At 48.7% G+C, this 13,484-nt stretch overlaps 1 protein-coding gene across 3 annotated transcripts in view; it reads left to right on the top strand.

Annotated features, from left to right (window-relative positions):
• The first annotated feature begins 233 nt into the window (after positions 1–233).
• Positions 234–13,484, top strand: part of SPEG (striated muscle enriched protein kinase) — a 99,879-nt gene continuing 86,628 nt past the window's right edge. Inside the window, exon 1 of one of the 3 annotated variants that reach the window (XM_083431928.1) lies at positions 234–1,606. In XM_083431928.1, the coding sequence (XP_083288054.1) occupies positions 1,183–1,606 (424 nt within the window). In that variant the 5' untranslated portion in view covers positions 234–1,182. Of the gene's footprint in view, positions 1,607–3,965; positions 4,073–13,484 lie in introns of those variants that run through there. The other 2 variants (XM_083431927.1, XM_083431932.1) reach the window with 2 other exon arrangements.

A 13,484-nucleotide genomic window follows, 5' to 3' on the forward strand; every position in this document is an offset into this window, starting at 1 on the left:
GCAGGGAAAGTGGCTGGGGGAAATGCACTGGAACACGTGTGGGATCAAATGCCAGTGATAGCCATCAACCTAGATGGTTTTAAAAGAAGAATAGACAAATTCAGGGAGGAAAGCTCTGAGGGCTGCCAGCCATGTCGGCTATGTTGTGCCTCCACAGCTGCAGGCAGCAGTGCTTCCAAATGCTAGTTGCTGGAGACCACAGTGGAGGAGAGTGTGCTCCTGCGCTCAGATCCTGCTTGCACTTTCACCACAAGCATCTGGTCGGCCACTGTGAGAACAGGAAGCCTGACCAGGTGGGTCACTGGCCTGATCCAGCCAGGCTCTGCTTATGTTCTTAAATCAGGACAAATGCTCAAGGAGCAGGCTGGGCCTGGAAGCTCCCATTGTCTCCCCAGCCAGTCTTCCAGGTGTCCCCAGCACGGTTTGCATAGGGACAGGTAAGGGAGGGCTGGGCCTGAGAAGCCCCCAAAGCCTTAATATGGAAAGCCCCATCCTCCCATGTCTATCTTTGCGAGGAAAGCTAAGCCACCCCAGTCATGCGCTCTGCTCTTCTCAGCTTGGGTCAAGGAATGTGACACATCAGATGGCAGCTGCTATTTGGGAGGAGGAGAAGCCGGGGGAGACGGGGGGGGGGGCATGTTGGAAACTGCATCGGGGCTGGGGACTCATTGGTCCTGGGCTCCACAGAAAAGAAAAAATAGGGGGATCTTTCAGATGTGGGAGGCACTAAATTTGCTAAGAGGTAGGGAAAGTTTTAGGAGTTGTGGGTTGGGGAGAAGTGAGTGCTGGTGAGCAAACTCAGGAGGGCCGTCTCAGCCTGCACCAACCAGCCTGGCTCCCTTGAAGTGCTGGGATGGGCTGGCTGCAACCTGAGAGCATCCTAAAAATAACCCCCTGCCTGGCAGAGGAATGACCTTCTGGGACTTTGTCCGGCTGGGTGGGCAGGCACCTGGGGCTGCAGCGTCCATGCCCCCTGGCAGGTACCCAGCAGCCGGGGGTGGGAGGTCAGATGCGCGCAGAGGGTGAACATCAAGCAAGGGGGACGGCTGCTTGGGGAGTGCTGCCAGGGCCCAGGTGGCCGGTGGGATTCCCAGCCTGCTAGAAGAGGGGCTTTTGTTATGGACTAGATCGGCAAGCCCAGGCAGTACTCGACGTGACAGGGTGTGCAGGCCCCACCGAGCCATGCAGAGATCTCAGGGGCAGAGCAACCTCCATCCGGCTGGGGGGACGGGACGGGGCTCAGGGAGAGCCCCCCCGAGCCCTGCCATCCCTCCTAAAAGAGCCAAAGTTGCGACGACTGAGCAGGGAAGCCCTGCTGCTGCTGCGCCGGTCTTCCTGCAGGAGCTGACGGACACAACGGTCAGCATCGGCCACAGCATCCTGCTGAAGGTCGTGGTGGCAGGCAGCCCCCAGCCGCACCTGAGCTGGTACAAGGAGAAAGCGCCCATCGCATCCACCAAGGATCAGGACGGCCAAGAGGAGGAGTATGGCAGCCTCCGGATCTGCAGCTGCAAAGCAGCCGACGCTGGGGTCTACAAATGCAAGGCCAAGAATGAACATGGCGAAGTGGTCAGCAGCGCCACCGTGACTGTCGCAGATATGGAAGGTACGGGCAAAGTGAGAGGCGGTGGTGGCGGTGGGCTAAGGTGCTCTGCCTGGTCTCTGCACCGGCAGCAAGAAGCTTTCTGAAAGGATCAATGATTACTGTTCTTCTCAGAGATGGGTGGCTCCAGGTCTTCAGACCTGTTGAGGGTTGAACCACAGCTAGGGCTTCTCACTCTTTCCAGCACAGCCCTAGAAGTGGTGAAATTATGCCTCAGACCATTCACAGAGTGAGTCAACACGGCAGTTTCCAAGGAATGCTTCTGGGATTAGTGGTGCAAGGGGTCCACTCTGGTTGTTGGCTCTTGGGCAGGCTTGAGCCCCTGCACCTCTTTAGAAGTGTATCAGAGGCATGGAACAGCCCTCTGCCGCAGGTAGAGGCATTGCAGGAAGAATGGGGGCTTCCTGCAGGCTGTGTTGAAGACTTGTCACCCTGTAAGCATCTAGGCCTTTTTCCTTGGATAGAACTGGACAAAGCAGTGCTGAAGCAGCAGCAGCTATTAGATAGATAGATAGATAGATAGATAGATAGATAGATGATAGATAGATAGATAGATAGATATAGATGATAGATAGACAGACAGACAGACAGACAGACAGACAGACAGATATTAGGACTAAATTGGAAGCAGGAGCCCCAGAATCTGTGCACTCCCCATACTTTTTGTCATTGCTGGGGTGCAAATTAAACATAAGGAAGTGAGTGTCTCTGAGCACATAAAGAGCGGCAATCCCTATTTACAGAAGGGCCATAGCTCAGTGGAATTGCACTTGCTTTGCATGCATAAGGTATCTCCATGTAGGAAAGCCCAGCCTGAAATCCCGAAGAGCTGCTGCCAATCAGTGTAGACAATACTGAGCAAGATAGACCACTGGCCAGACTTGTTATAAGGCAGCTCCAAGTCGTTCCTAATAACCACAGCTTTCTCTTACATGTCTGCGATAAGGCTTCCCAGCAGCTCTGAATCTGGCTGCTGGTGGAATTTTGATGTTGAAATTAGGTAGCAGACCCCTGGAGGACCTATTAGGGTGCTTTGAAACCTTGCAGGAGAATTCAGCTTGTGGCGCAGATAGTATCAAAGGCTGTGTTTTTAACTGCAACGCAAACCTGGCAAAGATAAGGGGCTCTAGACAGGCACATCCTTCCTACCCACTACGTGAGCACAGCAATCCGTAGCATCTGAAAGCTGAGTCCTTTCAGGAAATTAAAAATGCCTCACACTCTGCCGGCACCCTGCCACGTAGGTTGCTTCTGGCACCATCTTCTGAATCATCCTTCCCTCCCAGCATCCTCCATAAACTTAATATGATCTGTGGTTCTGCAGTGGTGCTGGGTGCGCAATAGAAGCTGAAGCTTACCAACCGAAGATTCCTTCATCGCGGCTTGCGTCAGAGATAGGGGAAGGTGGTGGTTTGGGTTAAAGTGGGCCCACTGGGAAGGTGGCGGCAGTACATAGGCCAGGACTGGCATGTGCAGAGGCGATACATCCTGTTTTTGCATCGCAGTTCTGTGATCTCTGCTCAGATTTAGGGTTAAAGTTGGGGTTCCTGGGTTAGAAAACACAGAGAAAACACCCTTTCCCCTTTAACAGTATTAAGAGAGGCATAGAAGGGACAACACTGCTAGGTGTGGTTTGTTTTTCTGAATTGGCTTCAAGGACAGGAGAGGAAGAGAACAACTCTTGCAGGCTTGGCAACTCTACTGTTGATGTGTTAGGGAGGCCCCTGCCATCTTTGCAGCCTTGGGGTCCCCACATTCCTGAAAAATCCCATATTTGTGTTACAAACACATTTGGCGCCATCTCTGGGTTGTGTTCTCTGAGCATCGTCCAAACCACCAGAGAATCACATGGCAGCTGTTCCTCTTGGGGAATTGTTGGCACTGGCACCCATTTTGTCAGGGAGGTGAAGGTCATAACCTGGATGGATACAGATACATCTGGGCCAGGGGGAAAACAACCCTGGCCCTAATATGGCCCAAAAGTTTCACGGGGAATGTGTGGACGGGAGCTTTGTAAATTTACCCCCCTCCCCCCGTCCCTTGTCCTGTATCACATTCAGTGTCTGCAGAGGAAACAAATATGTTCAAATCCTCAAGCTTTGTATAATTTAAACAGTCTGGGGAGGCCTACCTTCTTCCGGTGCCTCCTTTGTTAGACACAGGGCCAGAATGAGCATCTGGAACACTTGGGTAAATGCCAAGCTAAAAAGGCCATGGTAGGATCTGCCCATGCTGAGGCAGATGCCCCTTCAGCCCACTTGCTTGCCTATTTCCTCCTCTGTGAGCTTCCCTGAGTCTGGGAAGCCACCGGCCATGTTAAACTGCCCAAAATGCACCAGTCCACTCCAAGGCATTGTGGGAAATTCAATATGGAAAGAGGTTCCTCAGAGCCAGGTAAGCTGCAGCTTAAGGAGACGACTGACCAGGGGTGGGGATGATGGCACCCAACTTCGCAGCTGGCCTGGATAGGTGAGTAGCAAATGTTTTGTAACAAGGCCTAACGGTTTCGGTTCCAGAGATACTGGTAACAGAGAAGAAACATAGAGGAGTTCAGTCCTACCTGGTTGAGGCAGCCATTTTTCTTATGCTGTAGGGTTCCCCACTCACCACCATATAATATGATGTGAGGCTAACCGAGCATAATGTTGCTTTCCTCCATGTAAGAGGGAAGGATCGCATGGATTAGGCCTCGGGGTGGAAGGCTCATCTCTAATGTTACCTTATGTGCTTGGTGATGGGAGGGTATGAAACCTTTTCCTCCCTCACAGGGAGACAACTCCTGCCCACAAAGTTGCTGCTCCTCTGGCTCCCACCCATTATGTTCATTTGTTTGTGAACTTGAATGCAGTGTGCAAGGAACAAATGGATGGTTCTTACGGGGAAGAACCTGCAGCAGGGAAGGGGAACCTGTCATCCTCCAGACACTGTGACTATAATTCCCATCAGTCCTAGCCAGTACAGCCAATGCCCAGGGTTAACGGGAATTGTAGGCTAGCAGCCTCTTGGAGGGCTATAGATCCCCCCCCCAAGTCACTGTTTCTCTTAACGCAATGCAGGTTTGCAATGCAGATTTAAGGCTGCTCTGCTGCCACTGGAGGAAGGAATTTACTTTGCTTACAGGACAGCTGGGCACACTGCAGACCCCAGGGCTGGTGAGATTCTGCCCACCCACCATCCACATCTCTACATACAATTTGGCATATAGGTGTTGGTTGTTGTTTGCAAATGTGTGTCATGGACCTGTACCCTGAGTCTTTTAAATACCGCCTAGCAATGCCCCTGCTTTCAATGTTGCTTAGCAATTATCCCATTCAGGTGTTCTCTATGGGTAGAGAACCTACACCCAGAGGAAGAGAGCAACAGGACTGCACTGCTGGCCTCAGCCCCAACATATTGCGTGGCTCTGGCCATGCCCTCTGGATACTCGTGCATGGGCTGTCTGCATGGGGAAAGTTCCACACCGTAAGAAACCCTGCGCAACCAGGGTCTCTGTTTACGTGGGAGCCTATGTGTGAACAGCTGTTCGCACATAGGCTTTCCGTAGGCAGGTGTCTGGACTTCCAAGACACATAGAATGTGCCACATGGATGCTGGGCGTGAGGTCAGCAATGTCATCATGCTCTGACCCCCACATATATGCTCCTGCATGCAGGCTTCCTATAGGCATCTGGTTGGCCACTGTGAGCCTTTGGCCTTATCCGGCAGGGCTCTTCTTAAGCACACACAATGTCTGAGTGAGGACAAGAAAAAGGAAAGTGTTGTTGTTGCTGTTAGTATGTGGGCCAATTCAATTACCACCTCATGCACAATCCTCCCAGGACTGGCCCTGGACATCTTGCCAGTTGCAAGTTGCATGAGGCGGAGTGCATGAAGTGAAGGCGGTGCTGCCACTCGGCAGGACCAAGGTGGGGTGGGGTGAGGTGGATTGATGGTGGTGGCAGGCATAAGTGTGCACACATACCTGGACCCACAGCTGTCAACTTGGGACATGCCTACCCCTGCTGCTGCCCTGCCACATCCTGGTCCCAGAAAGCAGCATAGAATCATAGAATTGGAAGGGTCATCTTGTTCAATCCTCTGCAATGCAGGAAGATTTTGCCCAACACAGGGTTAAACCCACAACCCTGAGCTTCTCATGTTCTACCAGTTGAGCTATTCCAGTGGCCCATTCCATTTCATTACCACAAGCCAACAAGACTGGCAGCTTGATCTTACTTCAGTACTCACAGCACACTCCCCTGCACCGCAGGGCATCAGGCAGGCAGTGGTGGCTGCTGTCAATTGGGACTGGTACGGTGTAATGCAGGAGGCCTGCAGTAGGTGGAGCTAGAGCCAATGGCAGGCAGAGCCAGTTAATTCTGTTTTGGACTCCACCTGCTGATTTCTACAAGGGGCAACCATAAGACCAATGAAGAGGATGGCGATAGCCAGACCCCGGACTGGTTGCAAGTAAACGCAGGCGAGTTCGAGCTCGATAAGGGCAGGCTGAAGTTGGTGGGGGCAGTTGCCCATTTGACCTAATCATGGACCGGCTTCCACTGGCACCAGGCTAGCTTTTGGGTGCAGGGCAGGATGCAAGGTACACACAGCTCCAATACTTAACCTCTGCTCCATGCCCTCAGCATCCACTGCTTGGGTAAACCACCCCACTCTGCCCACATCTCATTCGCAAAGTTAGAAGTTGCCCTTTCCTGCCTATTTTCCTTAAGAACTATCATTGTTCAGTGTAGAAGTAGTAATGTAGACCTAGGTGGTGTGGCGCAATAGGTCTGTGCATCTGGCTATTAACCAGAAGGCTGGCAGTTCAAGCCCACCCAGGGATGGCTGTGGGCTGGATTCCAGCATTGCAGGGGGTTGGACCAAATAATGACCCTGAGAATCCCTTCCAACTCTATGATTCTATGATACTAATCCAGGGCTTCTACTAAGAGTATCCCACGGTATTAGGTAGGGGTCTTGTTGGTACTGATAAAACAAGAGTCTTCTGGGGGTGGGGGGAATCCTACTGCTGATGTCAATTAGACCACCTTTATCCAAAATGTATAAGTTACCTTTCTGGATCAGAACCTTTTTCGTTCCTAACCATGACCAGCCAGATGCTATGGATTGTAATAGTCTGAGGAAGAAGAGGATGGACATCTCATTTTGTTTATGCCACCAACCCCACTCCATTTTCAACCCAGAGGCAGGACCCAAGTATGAGGAGGAAAGAAGCACTTTATTGGGGATCAGAGATCCTGCGGACCCCAGCCCAGGTTGCCGGGAAGCTGAAGCTAAATTGTAGATAAGGCTTGGCAATGTTTGTGCAAGCTGATTTCCCTGTAGCTGTGCACCTACTGTCCAGATCTTTTGGGGTTTTTTCTGGAGCCAATCAAAAGCAGTGCTAGAGCAAAACAAGTAATATTCTGAACAGCGAGTCATGGCCCCATCCCTTCTTTAGAACCGAATGTGTGCTTGTGCAGTTAAACTAGGAATTATCATTTGAGAGACAGAGAGATCTGTGCCCTGTGTGAAATGCGCTCCCAGGGACTCCCAGTCCCAGAATTTCTTGTTTATCAGCAGAAGGAAGGTGCAGCAGAAAGGAAAGACCAACAGCTATCATGATCAGGGACTACATTGGTCACATTCGCACCGTACAGTTTAGGGACACTAATAATTCCACATTTGAAGTGATATAATTAAGCTTCTTCATCATGATTTGGGCTGGGTGGGAATGAGTTTTCATCTAATCCGCCTGCTTGAAAACCTCCCACAAAATACTGACAGTCTGGAGGCAGCCCCTGTTTTCCCAAAACACAATGCCTCCCCCCAGTGCAATTGTTCTGCAGTACAGTGGGCTAGAAGAAGAAAATTATCTGATGGCCACCATGTGCTCTTTACCCAGAATGCCACAGAATGACAAAACACTTAGGGATCGCGATTTAGGAAAATTGCTATGGTGGCTGCCATTGTAGGTGCAGAAACAAAGGTACTCTTGGGCCTCGGCTGGCATCATTTGCTGTGATGTGGTGTCTCCAGGTGGAGAGAGAGATGATGGCTTAGGGAGACATAGGAAGCTGCCTTCGACCAGGGCAGGCTATTTGTCCACCCAGCCTGTCTATGTCTGATAATGACTCAGGGTCTCAGATGGAGGCCCTTCCACCACTACCTGCCCCCGATCCTTTCCAATGGCAATGACAGTGCCTGGACCTAGGACCTTCTGCATGCAAACCAGGTGTCCTGCCATGGAGCTGCGAGGCCTCCTCTTGATTCAAGCCACCTAAACAAGATCACTGCCTGCATTGAAATTCAAGCCATGGCCTGCTTGGCTCCAGCTGACACTCCTCACCACACTGCTACGCCACCTCTATTCAACGTGGCCAATACCTTATTGGAGTTTTCAGCCAAAGTCCCTCTCTGGAGCCTGGTTTTAATTTTTATTTTAAGCCAGCCCTTTGTGTCCTTGCTATGTGCACCTTTCTCCTTCGGCCCCTTTGGCAGCCGTCAACGGTGTTCTCATTCCACCGCCCTTCGCTCTCTTCCTGCAGCCTTTCCGCACTAACTCCTCATTTGCCAAGGACTCACCTGGTCCTTTTCATCTCTCTCTCTCTCTTTCTGACTTGGTGCCCAGCCTTTTTGTATCCATGCTGCAGTGCCATCCTTGGGGACAAACCTTGCAAGAACACCTAGTCCTCTGCTCTGCTCTGCCTTGCCAACCTTCACAGGTGCTGACTTCAGGGCTGATTAGCTTAACAAGGGCAGCAGGGAGGGGTTGGCATGCTGGCACGACTGTCCCCTTCATAATTATGGGATTGAGGGCCCACTTCCAGTGCCCCCATACGTGGGACAAGACTGCATCATGGCTCTGCAGGAGCAGAGAAGAAAACGTAGCAGCGAGCAACATTGCTGGTGAGGCTCAGAGTTTCTGTGCCAGGTGATGATTGATCTCCTGGTACCTTTGCCATTGTCCGACGTAGTTATACTGGGTGGGTGGAGATCCCGCATCTGAGATAGTTACTCTTTTAAGGAGGGTGACATGGGGGCCTGAAGTTTTCAGGTGTCAGCACTGGGAGAATATTTTTGGGAGCACAGCATCATAGACAAGTCATTTGCCTGCCTCAAGAGGCTCTACGGAAATAATAGGTTTGAAACTGGACAGCTGCCAGGCTGTGGACCACAGCCAGCACAATAAACTGTGCAGGTATTTGCCTGGAAGCAAAGGATCAAAACCACAATGCTTTAACATACCCATATGCACATTTGCAAATCCATACATATCTATGCACTTGTATTTTCTGGCTAGCCATCTTTATTTGTTCAAATGTACATGTGAAAACAGGGACAGAATTGCAGAAAGGGGGCCTTAGGTTGCATTAGAAGAGGTGCCAAGTTCTCATTTGGAAAAAAGTGCCTCTGCCTTTCAGTGTTCTGAGGCACCAAAACAGGATGCAGCTGCAGGGCCTTCTGCCCTTTTCCCTCCGTGATCCACATTGCCTATGCCCTGCTCTTCCCTTTCTTGATGTGAGGTAGAATTAGGGTTGAAGCAAATGTGGAAGATCTGTGTGACTAGGTTTCTCATGCTTTCCCTTTAAGCAAATGTGTATGTACAGGGTATGTACACATGCACACATGCATAGTCTCACTGGAGCAGTTTTAATGCTCCCCCTCCCACTGTTTCCCCAGCCTAATGACTCCTCAAAACCCATAATTGACTCTACAGGGTAGGGGAGGCACCCAACTGACCAGGGATTGCTGTAGCAGATTTTCTACATTGGCAGGGACCTTTGATGTCCCTGCCAACTCCATGATTCCATCATACAGGTACTTGCCTTGTTTCCTTCTGTAACAAGGGAGGGGGGGTGAGGTACATATGGGAAATAAGACAAGGGAAGAGCTTAAAGATCCCCACCACTGCGCTGATTGAAAACAGTCCCCCACCTAGCTGTTTTAAAGAGGGTCTGTGTGGAGTGGGAGATCCAATTTCAGATCCTTCTCGCCACAGGTGAGAAGATGATCAGTAGGGGAATCCTGTGAGAGGTACCATGGTTGGCACCTGTCTCAAGCATTAAGGCAAGTTTTCTGGTCAAATGGAAGCTGGTTTGAGGAAAAAGTGCTTTGAGGATTCCTAGGGCTTGTGGCTAAGGTCTTGTAAGTCGGAGTACAATGGAGGCAGAGTAATATTAACATGCTCTCAGAAAGGAGGAGAAGGAGCTGGATCTTCAGAGAGTTGGGCCAAGACATTTGCTGAAAAGATGAGACAAGGGGCTCACCCACACATTTGCTTGACCTGTATTTTGACTGTATTGTGTATTGATCACTTCTCCCAGCTCGGAGCGCGTTTCTCAATGTTCTGAAGCTATGCTTTGTGAAAATCCAATCTTGCCCGCTGAAGTGGATCTTATCAGATGCATATAAAATCTGAAGACTTTGCTTAACTGAGCTTCAGTTCAGCAGCTAAGATAGGATTTTAACAAGGAACAGCTGTGGAAAGATGAGAAAAGCTTTTATACCTGGGAGAATTGATCAGTACACAAGGTGGTCAATATATGTGTCAAGTGATAGTGTGAATAAGTCAGATCATAAGGGGGTGGGGGTGGGAGAGAGATAAGAGTACCATATAGTGAATATGAGGCTAGCATGGCTAAGGAGTGAAGTCTATAAGGTGCAAGAAGTCTGCACTCTGCTAAAGAATGGAAAGATTATTTGAAGACCAAAAGGGGAGTGACCAATGTCTAATCTGCAATGGGTGGAGCAAAACTAAGTGCCAGTAAAACTACCTGGGCAGCCTATTTATGTTGTCCCCTTCCAGGAATATGGTGAGTCCTCAGATCCTTGGCTTTGGGTTCTCCACACCTGCTTGTTCTGAGGCTTTGACATGAATCACTCACCCACTCTCTCTGCAACAAGAGAGCTGCTAATTGTGAGGAGAAAATTGAGATTTGCAGGTTTTTGAAAAGATAGGTCTATTCCATGGTAGGCATGGTGTGCTTTTCTAAGCAGAGACCCCCTCAATTAACACCAGAATAATGAAAACAATGGAATAATCCAGTCTAATTAGTGTTTCGGTCAAAAGTTAGGTGCTGATACAGATCATGATAAAAGTGTTGTAGGCGCCAGCACAAAATGACTGCCAGAAGCAGGGGGGCGGGGGAGTGGCAGCCTTCACAGAAAAGCATTGAGTTTAATCCAGTGTAGGTCTTGCCTTCTCTAGTGCAAACTGAGACAGTGGGCCTCTCTATTCAGAAGGTAATGTAGAATGACCATGTGAAAAAGAAAACAGGACAGTGGCACTCTTTAACATTTAACTTGTCAATCCAGCTACACCTGTTGAAATTCCCTATGCCTATTTAGGGTGCAAGAGCCCCACCGTCTTTTGCATCTGGCCACTCTGGCATCATGTGATGTTGGAAAATCCAGTGCTTGCTTTTAAATCCCAGTCTCCTGCTCCCTGATTTCCCCTTATGGATAAACCAAAAGTGTGATTTACAGGGCAATTCTATATATGCGTGTTCTCAGAAGTAAGTCCCTTTGAGTTCAGTGGTGCTTACTCTTGGTTGGGGAGGTATAGGATTGCAAAATATCTGTAATCGGCTGATTTGAGCTCTGCTTTGTGGGTAATAGCACCAGCCACACCATCCATTAAGTTACATTCAGTGGACATTTAAAGCACATGACTATTATTATAAATTTATTGTTTAGGCACCTTCTAAACAACTTTCTCAAGGTGAAATACACTGAAGATAATTAACAACACAAATAAAGGAAATACATTTAAAGCAAAACTAAAACTTCCACCAAAGAATCCTGGGAACTGTAGTTTCGCCCTCAAGGAGCTACAATTCAGCACACCCTTAACAAACTACAGTTCCCAGGATTCTTTGGGGGAAAGCTTTGTTCTTTAAACGTGTATTGAATGTGCTTTAAATGTGTGGTGTGGCTCTGCCTGAGTTCACCCTGTTCCCTTGCTGACAAATAACCCCCACCAAACTGTCACTAGAGAATTAAAAGAGAAAATTGGAGGGGTACGAGGTGACAAACTTTCCTTTTCCATCAGAAGGGCCTATCTAACAGAACAGTAAAGGTAAAGGGACCCCTGACCATTAGGTCCAGTCATGACTGACTCTGGGGTTGCGGCGCTCATCTCGCTTTATTGGCCGAGGGAGCCGGCATACAGCTTCCAGGTCATGTGGCCAGCATGACTAAGCCGCTTCTGGCGAACCAGAGCAGCGCATGGAAACACTGTTTACCTTCCTGCCGGAGCGGTACCTATTTATCTACTTGCACTTCGGCATGCTTTTGAACTGCTAGGTTGGCAGAACAGCAGATCTCAGTAAATGTGTACCCCAATGGGTGTGTGTTTGTGCATGACCAGGATGTAGGGATTGGGTGGGGGAAGAACATGTGTTTATGTGTGGATATCCTGGCATATGTGCACTGTAATTTTGTGCAAGAGTGAGCAAGTTGTGTGTGCATGTGTTGAAGAAAGGATTAGGTACAATGAAAAAGAGGTGATGGGTTTGTTGCCGTTTCTGTTACCAAATTTGTGTGTGAAGATTCCCATATGTAACATCCTCTGCCCTAGAGGCCATGTTTCCTAATCCTAAATGTGTATGGGCTTGTTATAATTATTTAATAGTGAAAGATGCCATATATGCTATTTCACATCCCATTGCAGACTGTATTCCAGTGCTGACCCATGCTGGCAGTCTCTACATTCTTCTCGGTGAAATATTTTTTTATTTTATTTTAGTACCCAGGACTAGCTGCCTAGACAGGAGATTAGGGTTAGCTCTTCTTTGATCTGCTTTTCCATGCTACAAACACAGATAGGCTTCCCACACGCCTTAGATTATCATTGATCCTCTCTGCACCTGCTGTGCTTGATCACTTTTCTTTGTTTCATATGGTCCGTACTGTTAAATGCCAACTCAACCTCTGAGCAGTAAGAGACTCCAGGAGTTCCAACACTTATCCAGTGTTCAGTTTCCATGGAATGAAGGTCAACTGTGGTGTTTTTAGGCTATATTGTTTTATTTGCACGTAAGTGCAACCTGAGCATAAGATGGAGGAGCTCACAGCATTCACACTTGCTTCTCAATTAGTTACAGCTCTGAATCCAACACAGAGCAAAAACATGTCTCTCTCTCTGCCTCTAGCTCCCAGCTCAGCTCTCACACATTTCTCTGGCTTTTGTTCTTTGTTTATGGCACTTACCGTACCTTGACAAAGGAACTGCTTTGGCAAGCTTGCTCATATACATTCCACCGAATTCCCACACCCAGATCCCAAGATTTGGAAGGAGCCCAGACCGATCCCCCAAACTCCTAATAATATGATTCATTATGCGTTTCCAGCATTGTCCCTACTGATATAATCGGCTCAATTTTGCTTTTGTTGACTAACCAGCATCAGGATGTTTTTCTAGACTGGATGCTCACAAGTGTCAAAACTCCCCTTGTGGAGATCTCTACTAATAACATGCTGACTTTGATTGAAGGTGGGCAGGAGTATGTATGGGCAAACTACACTTACGCCCCTGCTGCAGATGTAGCCTCACTTCTAATGCCCCACAGGTGTTGCATGTCATGTTGTGCTGAAACAGTTCACTGTCCTTCTTCTTCCCCGAGAGAAAGGAAGCTCCAACCACAATTGGGTGGTTTTTAACCTGCTTCACAGGTTTGATGTGAGGATAAAATGGGATAACTCCAAGGTTTCCTTTCTCTTTCTTTGAAAAAAAGAAATCAAAGATGCACAAGGAAATGAAATAACAAGAGTGATGATAGAAAGATAGATAGATAGATGATAGTTAGATGATAGATAGATAGATGTAGACAGACACACGTACACACAAACACACACCCCTTCCCTCTGAGTGTTGTAGACCATAATAAAATCTGCTATT

This window comes from Podarcis tiliguerta (genome assembly GCF_965153285.1).
Source record: "Podarcis tiliguerta genome assembly, chromosome: 1".
NCBI classification, from domain to species: domain Eukaryota; kingdom Metazoa; phylum Chordata; class Lepidosauria; order Squamata; family Lacertidae; genus Podarcis; species Podarcis tiliguerta.